The sequence below is a fragment of the Equus asinus genome, chromosome 9 (genome assembly GCF_041296235.1).
Source record: "Equus asinus isolate D_3611 breed Donkey chromosome 9, EquAss-T2T_v2, whole genome shotgun sequence".
Lineage (NCBI taxonomy): Eukaryota > Metazoa > Chordata > Mammalia > Perissodactyla > Equidae > Equus > Equus asinus.
The window spans coordinates 57,113,192-57,127,989 of NC_091798.1; the positions used below are offsets into that span (position 1 = coordinate 57,113,192).

The 14,798-nt window shown below is 33.4% G+C and overlaps 1 protein-coding gene across 4 annotated transcripts in view; it reads right to left on the minus strand.

The window, feature by feature from the left end:
- The window catches only part of DMXL1 (Dmx like 1), a 132,885-nt gene that overhangs the window by 68,125 nt on the left and 49,962 nt on the right, over positions 1-14,798 (minus strand). For all 4 annotated transcript variants that reach the window (XM_014844067.3, XM_014844066.3, XM_014844065.3 and 1 more), the window contains exons 16-23: positions 12,974-13,093; positions 12,459-12,680; positions 8,259-9,932; positions 6,898-7,005; positions 4,387-4,556; positions 3,767-3,864; positions 2,605-2,770; positions 1,510-1,771 (exon numbers count right to left, since the gene is read on the minus strand). In XM_014844067.3, coding sequence (XP_014699553.3) covers positions 1,510-1,771; positions 2,605-2,770; positions 3,767-3,864; positions 4,387-4,556; positions 6,898-7,005; positions 8,259-9,932; positions 12,459-12,680; positions 12,974-13,093 — 2,820 coding nt within the window. The remainder of the gene's footprint in view (positions 1-1,509; positions 1,772-2,604; positions 2,771-3,766; positions 3,865-4,386; positions 4,557-6,897; positions 7,006-8,258; positions 9,933-12,458; positions 12,681-12,973; positions 13,094-14,798) is intronic.

Here is a 14,798-nt window from a genome sequence, read left to right on the forward strand (position 1 = left end):
AAACACCATCTATATGCTGATGACTTGTACATATAGTCCCATGGCTCTGAACATCATCTATATGCTGATGACTTGTACTTCTCTATTTCCAGTCCCAACTTCACCCTGTAAATCTAGACTACTATATCCAAAGACCTACATTACACTTCCATTTATATGTACAAATTCTTGCCTCAGGGTCTTTTCATTTAGTGCGCCCTTGGCCTAAGCCACTCTTTACCCAGATACCTACACTGATTATTTGTTCATTTCAATTAGGTCTCTGCTCAAAGGTCACTTCATCAGAGAAGTCTTCTCTTTCTAAAACAAGACTCCCCCAAATCTGCTCCTAGCCTTCCCTGTGTCATTTATCTATTGCTCAAGCTAAAAACCCAGGAATTATCCTTGACTCTTATTCTCTCCACATTCCATATCCAATCCAGTCCTATCTAACCAACCTTAAAACGATATTCCAAATCCAACCACTTCTCTTTGCCTCTACTCCTATCATCCTGGTCCAAGCGACTATTATTTTTTTAAAAGTTTCTTCTATAATACAGGGTTTAACTGGCTCTAAAAGTATCTGATCTTGTATTCATCCCAAATTAAAATACATTTTTGACATGAATGCGGGTAGGTATGGAAAAGTGAATGGAAAAGGTGTTTTCTTTTCACTCTTCATTACATAGAGACTAGTCTAGAAATCTTCAGCTCAGATGGCTAGGAGAATTGAACAACTGAGTAACGTGGCTTTCTGATAAGTTTCTCATAGTAAGACACATGATACTTTCTGATTAAATGATGTTATGTCAAAAGCTATGAACTAAAACCTTTTCTAATAAGTACTCCAAATGATAAGATAACCTATTATATCAGCTACCAGATACAACTGAATTCTACCTATGGAAAAATATTTGAAAAGTACATCCTATGATTTTTATATGAATTTATATAAAGAACTCCATTTTACACTAACCTCTAGAAAACCTTTAGCAAAGTGGATTCTAAAACAAAAACTAGAAGTAGGGCTCAAAAGACTACATTACAAAAAATTCTCCACCTCACTCACCTCATAAACAAGACAGTCAAGAATTTATTTAAAGATTTTTAATCACACTACTTAACTTTCTTTACACTAAATATATTTATACTATAAAAATTACACAACTGAATAACAAATTCACTAACTTCCACCTAAGATAAACTGACATTATACCAGTATTTTCTTCAAAACATTTATATTCAAATGTTGATAATATTTATGTACAATACATCAATTTCATAAAAACAGAACATCCAAAGTCCTTGGTTTTAAAATAATTTATTTTTCTGGGGAGAAAAAAAAAGCAAAAAACTACATATACATAACTCTGTGTCCCCAACTAAACCATAAAGTTTTAGACCATGTCTTCAATTTGCTTTGTACTACCCTTAGCACCCAACAGTGTGTTCTGCACCTAGCAAATACTAACAAAATTCTTTTTTTAAAATAAAATTCTTAACCATTAATATCTTTGGAGTGTAGCTTACCATCATCCTCTCTGATAGGTTGCTTTATTAACGTTTCCAGAGCACTACCATAATCTTCCAAAATCCAATATGCCATACTCCGAAGAAAAGGATCATAATGCGTATTTATATTCAATGAATTGAGTTCACTGACAGGAGAATCAATTCCCAAAACTTTTTTACGTAAAATACATTTATATGTTGCAGATGTATCAAATTCAGACTCATAAAGTCTTGCTATTACAAGAGCCAACTGAATGTCATTCAATTTCTCAAGACATACCTTCACAAAAAAAGAAAAGAAACATTGTTTATAAATAAGCAGGGGCATCTTTTAAGATAAACTCAACTGACTCACTAATAACTAGACAAACACAGGCTTTATTAATATCTGAAATTAGTGAACAAAGATAATAACAAACAAAACATATATACTGCTTGCTTTAGCATATCCACTCGACAACATTTATGCTAATACTTGCAAATCTACCCACTAGTACTAAATATATATTTGCAAAAAGAATTAGCCCAATGAGGAAATAATGAGTAATTCCTAATAGTATCAATTCAAATGACATACATTGTTCTATTCTTGAACTTTTACTCTTCCTCATCTACATCAGCAGCAGACTATAGTGTTTCCAAATTAAAAAGTTGTTCTGAATCACTCAATAAAACTGAGCAAAAGGTCAATTGAGATAGAAATGTTATGCTATCTTAAATGTTTATAATTTTTTAAGGTTTACTGAGAAATAATCAGTTAAAATTCGCTAAGGTTCATGAACTAAGGCATAGGCAAATACAGATTCAAATATGTTTCAACTGATAGGAAAAACTTTTTTTTTTAACCTGTTCATGAGTATTCTTAAGAGGCAGATCAATTACCTATCTCTTCTAATCAACACAACTGGGATAATCTTAACTCTGTATAAATACCATTCAAGCTAAATGACAAAATTTTAAGTCACTATTAAATATTACCAGTTACTTTAGGTATTTAGCCTTGTGTTATTTCCACTACATTTAAGTTGAAATTAAAAACAAAAAACAATTAAGCCCTAGATAAAGAGCTTAAAAAGATGACAATACTGTTTTCAAAAATATTTCATTCATTACCTCAATTGCATCTCTGAGGCAACCAGCTAAAAGAAAAAATGCGGCAGAATGTTCAAATCTTTGTTTGCCTAACAAAGAAAAAGCATTCTTTAAAGCTGCTTTACGCCATCTCTCATCCTCAAAATTATGTCCAAAAAACTGTGTCATCTTGGTGTCTTTTTGCGATCTACAAAGGAAACAAAGGTGAAAATTTTGGAACACAATGTTTCTACATCAAAACCAATTTTATAAAGACAGCAACTTAAAAGTTAAGACTCAAAAGAAACATTTGCCAGTTTGTAAATTACCATACATCTACTTCTGAGCAAAAAGAACATTTATGGTAACCATTTACTTTTTCATATAAATCTCAGAGATTATTGAAAACATTTCTTTCAAACAACAAAGAGAAGTGCACTAGCAGCACTGTGAGAAATTATTTTTAAATTCACGCAAAATATATAATTTACATAAACTTCTGTGCTACTTTACCATTTAAACCTCATCTATCACCTGTATCCCTGCTGCCCACTTGATGCTGACTTTGGTGATCAAAATCTAAGGAATTTGTTCTGATTCAAAACAATCCTGAAAGATCTAATCTCTTACAAAACTGATCAGTGCCATATTTCCCCGCAAAGGTTGCTGTTCACATGGATTCACTTAGAACTGAAGCCAAAACAAATAGTGAACTACTTACGATAATCATGTTCACCAAGTGTTACTGAGGACAAGTGAAAGAGAAAAATTCTACGTGACCCTAGCTCAAGAATGGGGTCAGGGCCCACAGGAGAAGGGCAGTTTGGAAGAATAGCCTGGTCCATGAGGTCTTAATAAGGCAGAGGGTAGAAGTCTGTTCCAGATTCCACCAGTTCATCTTCCCCACTCCAGATGCAAGTTTCTGGTTTAGTTTTTTTGTTCTACAGGAGCATCAAGAGAAGTTCTTAAAATAAGCAAAAAAAATGCTTTTCTGGACTGATAAATCTGAAAATAAACTGAAGTGATCTTATCAACATTCTTCTGCTCTAGAAAACACCTCGGCTTTTTCCCTATGAAATTGCTCCTTAAATACGAAAATAACTAAGAATCTACATGAATCACACTAACAAGCACAATAAATCTTTACTTCATACATTTATTCCTCATAAAAAAATTTTCATTTTGAAGCAGTTTTCTCACCTACCTATATAATCCCCAAATCACAGCTTTCTTTTTCATGGCAAGGTAAAAAATGGCAGCATCTAAAGGATCATTCTTTCTATAAAAGGCTGCTTTGGCTACCTATAAGTAGAAAATATTAGACAAAATGTCACAGAAACAATTTTTAAGTGAACAAATAATTTCCCACATATACAAGACTGGTACACATTATCTATTTAAATGCTCGATAAATACAGAAAATATGTATATGAATGCATGCACGCATGTATATACATATACATATTTATTTTATAATTACAAAAGTAACTTATGGCGGTAGCCTCCAAGGACACAGACAGGTAGAAATGAGACTATGCTTTCCATTACAAGCTTTTTTGTACTATTTTATTTTTCTAAACATGTATATATATATTATTTTGTAAAAACCAGACATATACTACTAAACAAATGTGTCAACTAGCAATTTAAGAATTAGAATATAGATTTTAAAAAATTTTATCAACATGATAGTTTGAAATATAAAGACTAAAAGCATTTTACTGTTTCAAAAAAAAAAGCAGGAGCGAAAACATGGAATGTCATTTAAAGAAACATCTAAAATATATTAATTAATTAATTTTTGTATCAAAATAAAACACTTACCTTTTCTATGCATTTACGTAAGATACGAGTATTCCTGACCCACCACCCTACACCCATAGCTCTTAGTTCAGACCAAGTGGGACTGTCTCTCTGCATTGCTGGCAACACGTTCAACAGTTCTTCTTCAGCTACTGAGTGAAATGCCCAGGCAAAATGACTAGTAGACAGGCCTGAAGAAATGTGAAAAATAATGGTTATAAGAAATATAAACATGACTATATAATGATTACCAGAAATGTGTGTTCCATATTTGCCATAAAAATGTCTAAACTTTATATGAGACTCACAGATTTACAATTAAGTGTTTAGGGTTAGAGGGAATATGGGTTACTTTTTTTCTTCCTTCTCCGAACAACTCTATCATTTCAATATTTTCTACAATGAGTATATATTTTCTATAATTAAAATATAATTTTTTTAAATATAAGAAAAAATGCCCATGGCAAATACCACTGTGTTGAGGATTTCTTTTCGCTAGGTATTATACATGATCTTTTCTTAGAAAACGAGAAACACAAAGCATTATTCTATACTGGTATGATTCTTCAAAGCTGATTCTCATCTTACTTTGGTCAACGTTTATTTTATGGATTTAATTTCATGGAATTAAAAAAGCATCAAGTAGACAGTATAGTTTGGTGAACAGAACTAAAAACTGCAAAGACCCTGGAATCTGAATGCATACATTAAATTCCAGCACCATCCCTAATCAACCATATAACTTTGGCCAGTTACTTAGTCTCTTGATTCCTCCTCATCTACAAAATGTGAATAATCATAGCACTTACCTTATAACATTGTTGTGAGGATTAAAAGAAATAATATAGTTAAAGCGTTTAGAATAGATCCTGGCGCATAACTATTATTATCTCATATCACTATACTAGTAAGATACTTTTTATATTTAGACAGCATCATTTACATCAACAATTCTCTCAACCTACTGGCCCATACATGTTATTGTTCAGCTTTTAGTTTGTCTCCTCACAGTACTTTTTATTTAGTATTATTTAATGAAGTAAATGATTAATTTTTTTTTTTTTAAAGATTTTATTTTTTTCCTTTTTCTCCCCAAAGCCCCCCGGTACATAGTTGTATATTCTTCGTTGTGGGTTCTTCTAGTTGTGGCATGTGGGACGCTGCCTCAGCGTGGCTTGATGAGCAGTGCCATGTCCGCGCCCAGGATTCGAACCAACGAAACACTGGGCCGCCTGCAGCGGAGTGCGCGAACTTAACCACTCGGCCACGGGGCCAGCCCCTAATTTTTAAGTTGTGGCTCTGACATATACGGACTCAAGTTTTTAAGCTAATATCCAGTGTCAAGCTATCCGAAATGCCCACTATACCGAAGTCTTTGGAAATAAAGACATAAAAATTAGGAAGATAAAACAGGGGCTGGCCCAGTCGTGCAGCGGTTAAGTGCGCACGTTCCCCTTCGGTGGCCTGGGGTTCACTGGATCGGATCCCGGGTGAGGACATGGCACTGCTTGGTAAGCCATGCTGTGGCAGGTGTCCTACATATAAAGTAGAGGAAGAGGGGCATGGATGTTAGCTCAGGGCCAGTCTTCCTCAAAGAAAAAAGAGAAGAAGACAAAACAAAACAAAACACCTATGCTGTGACTGGATCGTTATTGTAAATTATTTTTAGATTCCTATTCTCTACCAAATTCAATAATTTTTCATAAATAATTAAAGAATTTGACTTGGAATTTTAAGCTTTACTTTTCCAAAGCTGAATGCAAAATGAGGGGAAGGAGGAAGCAGAAAGAGAAGCAGACAGAAAGGAAAACAGACAGCAAGAACAGAGACCAATGAGCAGAAGCTAACCTGTAGAGTCCCAATAAGACTGTTTAAACCTCAAGATCCAATAATGCTGGAAGCCAGCTCTCTCTCTTGAACTTCCTGGGCATTGAGCAAATAAATATCCTGTTTTGTTTAAGTTACCTTAAACTTAAGTAAAGTATTTCTGTTACTTTGTGAGTCCTGATTCACAGGTTATGAGAGTATCTGAAATGTTATTAAACTAACACCTGAAACACACATTAATGTTAACAGTAGTTTTGGGGGTTGATGGATTTTTATTTTCTATGTTTTGTACTTTTTGTAAAATACTTAAAAATTGAATATGAATTATTTCTATAACAAAAATGTTATTCAAATTTGGAGGAAAAAACTGAATTCAGATAAATGACAAAAAGGAGAAAAAAGAAAATCTAAAAAGGAAATTAAAGAGAATAAAACGATACTAATTGGCCTTTAATGTATGATACATTTGAAAATGTAACACAGAATATCCAATTGTCCAATATCCATTTCTTCATTAACTTTTTCCATCTACCAAAAAATTCCAATGTTTTAAGCAAATAAATAAATATTTTAAAAAATAAATGAAGGAAACTTAGTACATGTCAAATTTATGATCATTATCATAGCTGGGCAAAAACAAAAGTTCTCAAGCCTCTCTTCTTCTACTGGCCTTACTTCCTTTTAATAGATTACTACCAAAATCACCTTGGTGTAGGAGTTGAGCTCGATAAGCTGGAAGGGAAGTTGTAAGAAAAGTATGAAGTCGAACAGCCAAAAGAAATTTTAACCCACATTCATCAAGAGTTTCTCCACCTATTAAAAAGAAAAAAGTATTTACTTATTTTTATTTATAAAAAACCATTTCATTAGGAAAACATAAGTAAATGCTAACAATTCTGGCAAGCAGCATACGACACAGCACCAAAGACAGGGACACAACATTCTGAAACTGACAAAAGTTAGTCTAATTATCATCTAATATTTTTCTATACAATTATACATTATAGAGAAAAGCAGTAGTATAGTTAAATAATTTGAAAAATAATAAAGAAGACAATGAATTGACTCAGAGTCTATGACATTTTTTATATTCTGACCTTCTCTGATCTGAATCTTAGTTAAATTAAAATGTGACTGAATTCTAAAACAGTTTAACCTTCTCTGTGGTGCACTTTACAATATTTTCCATACTGATTCAAGTCATACATCCATCCCAATAATAATAGTGCTGCTAACACTGGAAGAAACAGTTATACGGTGGGAGGGCCTGATTTTTACTTTAAACAATTAAAAAATAAAATGCTAATAATAAATTCACACTAAAAACTAATATCTACTAGGAATACTTCTTAAAATGTCACAATTATGACCAACTTATTCTTTTCTTAAATTTTTAATTATTATTTTTTTCCCCTTAAATTTACCCCATATTTTCCTTTCAAGCATAGTTCTAGAGATGCATCCTACTGACCTACATGTGGTACAGAAGGATGGACTTGTTAATTTCAGAACTTATTTGAGATTTGACAGGAATTCTACATCCAAATTTTTTAATAACTCAGGAAATTAAGAAGAAAAAATACTCTCTCTGGGTGAGGAAAATACCTAACTATATTATGTTTACTTTTGTTTTCCAGATAGGAATATACATTAATGCTAATTTTTTTTAAAACTTCAATATTTTAAAAACCAAATTAATAGTGGATTATTACAACATGAGAAGAAAAAAAGCAGAAAGCACCTTTCATTTTCAAGTATCTAACTATTTAATAAGAATGTTAACTCGTTAAACTCAAAAGGATTCAGTTGGATCTTTAACATTCTTAAGCAATTAGGTAAAAATAACAGGCCATAATGAATCTTTGTGCATTTTCTCAGAGTACTATGACTTATGGGATAAATAGTATACATTCAAGTTAAAACTATTGTGAAGGCAGCAATGGTGATTTTAAAAACCTTCATGGGCATCATTTTTATAACAATTATTTAAGATTATTTTCTATGAAAATAGGTAAAAATATTATCATCAGTTTTTTCCTCTAATCCTATACCCAATTTAGTTTTACCTTGGCTTCTGTCTCTGCTTTCTCCAATATCAGTGCTGGTTGTTGCAATCGTATCTGCTAAGGCCATCAAAGACATCTGCTCCATCCGGCTGAGTCCTGGTAAACTAGAATGAAGTAAGTGGCCAGAAAGAACCTGAGCATGCTCAGGACCAAAGTAAGTCGGACTGTATTGTGAAAGGTCAATAACCCTGGGCTTTGTATTTTCTTCATCTGTCTCTAACATATGACTATCAGTCGTTAAAGCTGAGATCTGAAAAAGCTCATCATAACTTTCTTTTGAGTTATTTAAAGTACTCTGATTACTAGATTTCTCCAAAGATGAGTAACAGCTATCATCATCTGCTGCGAGTAAGGCATATAGAGGAAGTGGAGGGACAGAATCTATTTCTGTGTAATCTGTATTTTCACTCTTGTTGAATGCCTGGGGGTCTCTGGTTGTGCTTCCACTAGCACTGATAGTGAGAGACCTAAGGCGGCGTTCGTGATTGGATTCAGCTTCATTAAGAGCCACAACTTCCCCAGCAATGCACTTGACAAGATGTGACAAGATGGCCTTTGCTCTCCGAACTTTGCCAAGATCCATGAGTTCCAACAGCTGCAAGGGATGGTACTGAGGTAAAGTTGGAGAAAGAACATGAGCTGCTTCAAAAAGACCTGAATCTTCCATATCCACAGAAGAATCAAATGCAGTTTTCTTTCCACAGATTTTCTGTGCAAGACTGGTCATGGATCGAGTCAGAGCTTTCTTTGTAGGATGTAATCCAGAACTTGATGAGTTACTCTGTTTTATTAAACTTATTATAGATGGAGTGCTTCCACTGTATGAATCTGTTATAACAGGTTCTTGTTTAGCAGATGGCTGCCACTGGGAATATACATGCATTTCACAATCCATTCCTACCACCAGGATGCCATCCCGTACCCATGATAAAGAAACAGGAAAAGGTGGAGAACCTTCCACAGAAGAAACCAAGTCCACAGTTCGTAACAGTACAAATTTAGAAAGAGGCACAACTTTAGTACTCTCCCAGAGGGGAAATGCCAGGCTTTCCTTACCAGTCTGTTCTTGTACCTTGCCAGCGAGGGGTCCATACATAAAAAGTTTTGATCCAATTCCTACAGTCAGGATATGAGAACCATCTTCTCTAGACATCCAATCCAAGTGAACTAAATGTTTTGTGTTTGATGTGATACTCTCTTTACTGGATAAATATACCTCTTGTTTATTATAGGCCACTAAATTGCTATCAATACTAATGCCAGAGTCCAACACTGTATTTAATTCATCTAAATGAATTGTCTGTTCAAGGACCCAACATGAACCTCCTGTAGACTCACATTCAAAAATACTTACATGCATCACAAAGTCCTGAGAAGATCTACTATTAGGTGCAGGCTGCTTATATGCTACTGCTAAACGATTTGTGTGTGCACAGCTAACTTCTACAGGCCTACCAGGTACAGTTATACTACTATTGTTCTCAAGTCCATCTTCAATAAGTAATGGCCATTCTTCCCAAATGTATACAAGATCCATTTTTCCATTCTCTGATGTGCCAGATTCTCCACCTGTTACTCTGCATCTCCAGAATCTTACTTTCTCATCTGAGCATGAAGTTGCCAATAAATAAGGAGCACTGCATATGGGATATATGGAAGATGAACTCAGATGTCCTAAAATAAAAATAACCCATTGACAAAATGTCAAATTTGGTTAAATATTTCTGTTTTCACGTACTAACAGTTTTCTTCTTTTGTATGAACTACTGTTAACAACATGACAGTCTGTATGTAGTTTAAGGGTCAACAAGATCAGTAAGAAACTTTCGATGACATCAAAAATGTATACAAAAAGCACAGTATTACCAAAACCTAGAGCTCAAAGAGAACTCTGAGATAATTTACTTCAATTCCTGTCAAGGTAAGGATCCTTGACCAAATGTGTTAAGTATCCTATGCCTAAATCAAACAGGTAGAACAAGGCAGAATTAGAAAACTTGAATTCTAGTCCTGGTTCTCAACCCAGCATTCTTTTCACAACTCTTTGCTAGTTTTATATATTATTATAAATCTCATTTTAACAAGATCAATACATTTAAAAAAATTTGTCAACATTTATTGGTTCCTTCTCTTTAATATTTTTCAATGCAATTTCGTGAATGGCCCACACTTACCTAAGTACTAAATGGGCCCACCATGATTGAGGTGTATTTGATATAAATGATGCTGAGAAGATTCCTAAGCGGGACCTAACATTTACTTGGGCTTAATGTAATTATATACTGCTAATTTACTAAATCAGGGGTCAGTAAACTTTTTCTTAAAGGGCCATACAGTGCTAAATATTTTACGCTTGCTAGCCATAGGGTCTCTGTTGCAACTACTCAACTCTGCCACTGTAGAACAAAAGCAGCCATACACAAAAGTAAACAAATAGGTGCAGCTACGTTTCAATCAATCTTATTGACATAACAGGCTGGTGGCCCACAGTTTGCCAACCCCTGTCCTACGCTTTTTTTTTTTCTTTTTAACATTGGCGCCTGAGCTAACAACTGTGGCCAATCTTCTTTTTTTTTTTTTCTTAAAGATTGGCACCTGAGCTAACAACTGTGGCCAATCTTTTTCTTTCTTTCTTTTTTTTTTGGCTGCTTTATCTCCCCAAATCCCCCCCCCGGTACACAGTTGTATATTTTAGTTGCAGGTCCTTCTAGTTGTGGCATATGGGACGCCGCCTCAACATGGCCCGACGAGCGGTGCCACGTCTGCGCCCAGGATCCGAACCAGTGACACCCTGGGCCACGGCAGTGGAGTGCAGGAACTTAACCACTTGGCCACGGGGCCGGCCCCTGTCCTAAACTATTAAACATAAACCACTAATTATCACAGAAATGTTATATAAAATATCTATTGTATTTTTAAAAGCACACTTCAACAGAACTGTAGTAAAGTTTTTAAAAAACAAGTCCTCAAGGAATATAGCAGTATTGCAAAAGGACACAATTAGCATTATCCGTTGGTTTCTCTGAGCTGAACAGAGCATAAAGAGCTTATCCTTCTCAATAGTCTTGATTAAAAGAAAAAATTCTTAAGATGAGGAAAAAAAGTTTTTACCATATGCTATTTTTGCCAAACAAACAAATTTTTTGTTTTTCCTTAGGACTTCTTTTGTTTTTACAAATTCAACTTGGGCCTAAATAAGAGGATTGTTTTTAGAAATATCTTCAGTTTCTCGTATATTTGCCATATTATTTTAACTGGAATTCAGTAGTGAAGATCATACTGTTCTAGCTAAGAATAACAGCTCTCAAAATTGTGTCAATGCAAAGTCATTATTTTTCAAACTTTAATTTTCCTTGCATTGATGCCTCTTTTATTAAAATATACAAAGAAACAGAGTGTAAAAATTGTCAGAACACTGTTATCCCTATTCCCACTAATTTCACCAATAAGAAAAGATTAAGCACCTGATAACGACATGGCAATCTGAAAAGCATTCAAAGTTATTAGTCAAAAAAATGACAGAGAAGTAGAAAAGATCAAAAACTCACACTGTGACTATGAAAATAAAAGAATTAAATGATAAAAAGATGGATTTCATTTTGCTTTTCTTGATACCCAGAACAGTGGTTCTCGATCTTTTGTGGGCATTAAAATCACCTGGAAGTCTTGTTAAAAAAGACTGCTGGGTCCCACCCCAGAATTTGCAATTCAGTAAATCTAGAGTGTGGCCCAAGAACTTTTATTTCTAACAAGTTCCCAGATAATGCTGATGCTGCTGATCTGGGGACCACAGTTTGAGAACCAATGCCCTAGGATAAGAATAATAAATATATATCAGAAACTATACACTCAGAATCCTTCACAGCACACAGCTCCAGGTAGCCACTACCAGTATTATCAAAATTGGCAAATAAGATGCAATCTCGTTATTATCTCTGCCCTAAAAACTTTCACTTTGTCTTCACAAAAGGATAATGAAAATTTGTTTTAGACATCAATATTAAAGACTAAAACTGGCTGACAAATGCCATGGTAATCTGAAAACATAATGAGAAATTTAACTTTCCCATTTAGGGTACTTCCTTCCATTTTTGCTTCTGTGTGGATTTAAAAAGAGATAGTTGTACCTATTTTTAAATACCTACTAAACACTCACGGATTACAAAGTTTGATGAGTGTATTTTCACAAAATTTACAAACCTGCTGATGGTTTAACACTTATTATCTCAACTCCTTCTGGCAAGTGCAACTCTTGGCTATAAACCATTTCTGAAGACAGAGTCAACTTGCTGGTACTCTGGAGATTTGCTCTGCAAGCCTGATACTTCTGTGAAAAAGGAGACAGGATCTGCTCTGGAGAAGAAGAATAATGTTCTTCTTGCTGCCAAACTGCTTCAGATATTTTAGTATTTACTTTTTCATCTATAAAACATAAAAAAAGAATGAAAGACCAGGGGGGAACCCTATAAACATTACAATTGCTACATTTTATAATCCAAAACTGCCTTGTAAAAGATAAAAAGCAAACATATCAATATGATTTTTTATAGCAAGAAAATCAGAGAACCATTTTGTTTTTAATTAAATGAATAAACTATAATTATTGTCACTCAATAAGACTAGCTTTGAAAATATGTACTGAACTGTCTAGCCATATATAATTTGTTAATTTAAGCCTACTTAAAGTTCAGGGGGAAAAAAAAAAACAGACTCACCCAATGAGACAGGAATGGATTTTAAATGTAAATTCCACATCTGTAATAATGAACGGTTGTCTTGAGTACACTCTATTACAATTAGGTAGAATTTTTCAGAAAATCGATTAGATGAGCTGCCTGTTGGTATCAATGATATTTTTCACTATTAACATGGATAAACAAACAACTTATTAAATATATCAAGTTACAATAACTGAATTTTTTAAAAAATTCAAAACTAAAGTTCCAAACATAAAGTGTCATTATAGAATGTAATCAACTTCTTTACCATGTGAATTTATATTAACTTAAAATTTTAACAATTAAATGTATGCTATGCTTAAATGTCATTTTTGAATTGACTTAAAAGATCATATATTAAAGTCATCACTATCACATTGTTCACATATAAAGTAGGAAACATCTGAACAGATAGGAACTATGGGATAGATACTTTAAGTGAACATATCATGAGGAAAATTGTGTTGCCAAACATATTTTCAAGTAAACAAGTTCCATAATAGAATGACCTGTTAATGATGTTTATCTAAGGACCAAAATGTAAGTATTTGTTATACCACATGTTATTCAAGAAAATCGTTCTTAGTCAAACTGCAGAACTTAAACAGCACACAAGTTATTCAAAATAAACAAATGCACCTATGTAAAATATATCATAAAATCAGTGGTTCATTACTGCCTGAAAAAAAATGAACTTTTCTTTTCCTTTTTGGTGAGGAAGATTGGCCCTGAGCTAACATCTGTTGCCATCTTCCTCTTTTTGCTTGATGAAGACTGTGCTGAGCTAACATCTGTGCCAATCTTCTTCTATTTTGTATATGCAATGTCACCACAGGATGGCTTGATGAGCAGTGTGTAGGTCTGCATCTGGGATCTGAACCTGCAAACCCTGAGCTGCCAAAGTGGAGTGCACAAACTTAACCACTACACCACTGGGCCAGTCCGTGAACTTCTTTTTAATGACAGACTTTAATCCAAGTTTTCTTAATTATAAGCTAGTCTTCATTATGTAAAAAATTATGTAAAGAAAAATTATACTATAAAAACTAAGAATATATTTTAAAAATCAGACAGCAACTGTTACTAGACTGTAATAATTTATCTTTTCAAATTTGCATCAGAAAAAAGTTTTCAAAGGAATACTCTGGGAAAGAAAGATAACCATAAATATCTAAAATCATACTGTGTTAAGAGACTAAATGAAAATATAACTTTGGTAATGCATTCTGGATAAGTTAGGCATTTACATTACAAGAATTAAGAGGAAGGAAAGAATAAGGATTATAACAAAAGAAAAAAGAAGAGAAATCAATCTACTTCTGATAATTTTACTAACAAGAAATAAAGACCCAACAACGAAAATATCTTTAAAACATTTCTTCTCTTCTTGACATTAGAGTAAAATAAGATGAAAACGTAACTCCTTGGGTATCTCCCAGGAAACCCTGATAATGAAGATAATAGTTTTTGAGTATAAGAATTCTCTGAATATTTTTTTAAAAACTTAAAAAAAGTTAAAAATTGAAGAATCATAGAAAAGAAAATGCTAGAATAGATGAAGATCATAGCAAAACTCAACCTTAAGCATAGGAGAGCAATTTCTTTAAAAAGTCTGATAGAGATGTGGATTAACAATATTAATATTCTTATTAATATTTTAATATAAAAAGAAAAAAGAGAATATTTTGTTGATATAAACGACCCCTTTATTCTGTACCTGACATCTTTATTCACCATTTTTTAGCATCTTTCCAATATTATATTCAGAGGTTACAAAAGCACTTTAAGTGTTTTTGTACAGTTCATGAATTCTCACAGAAAA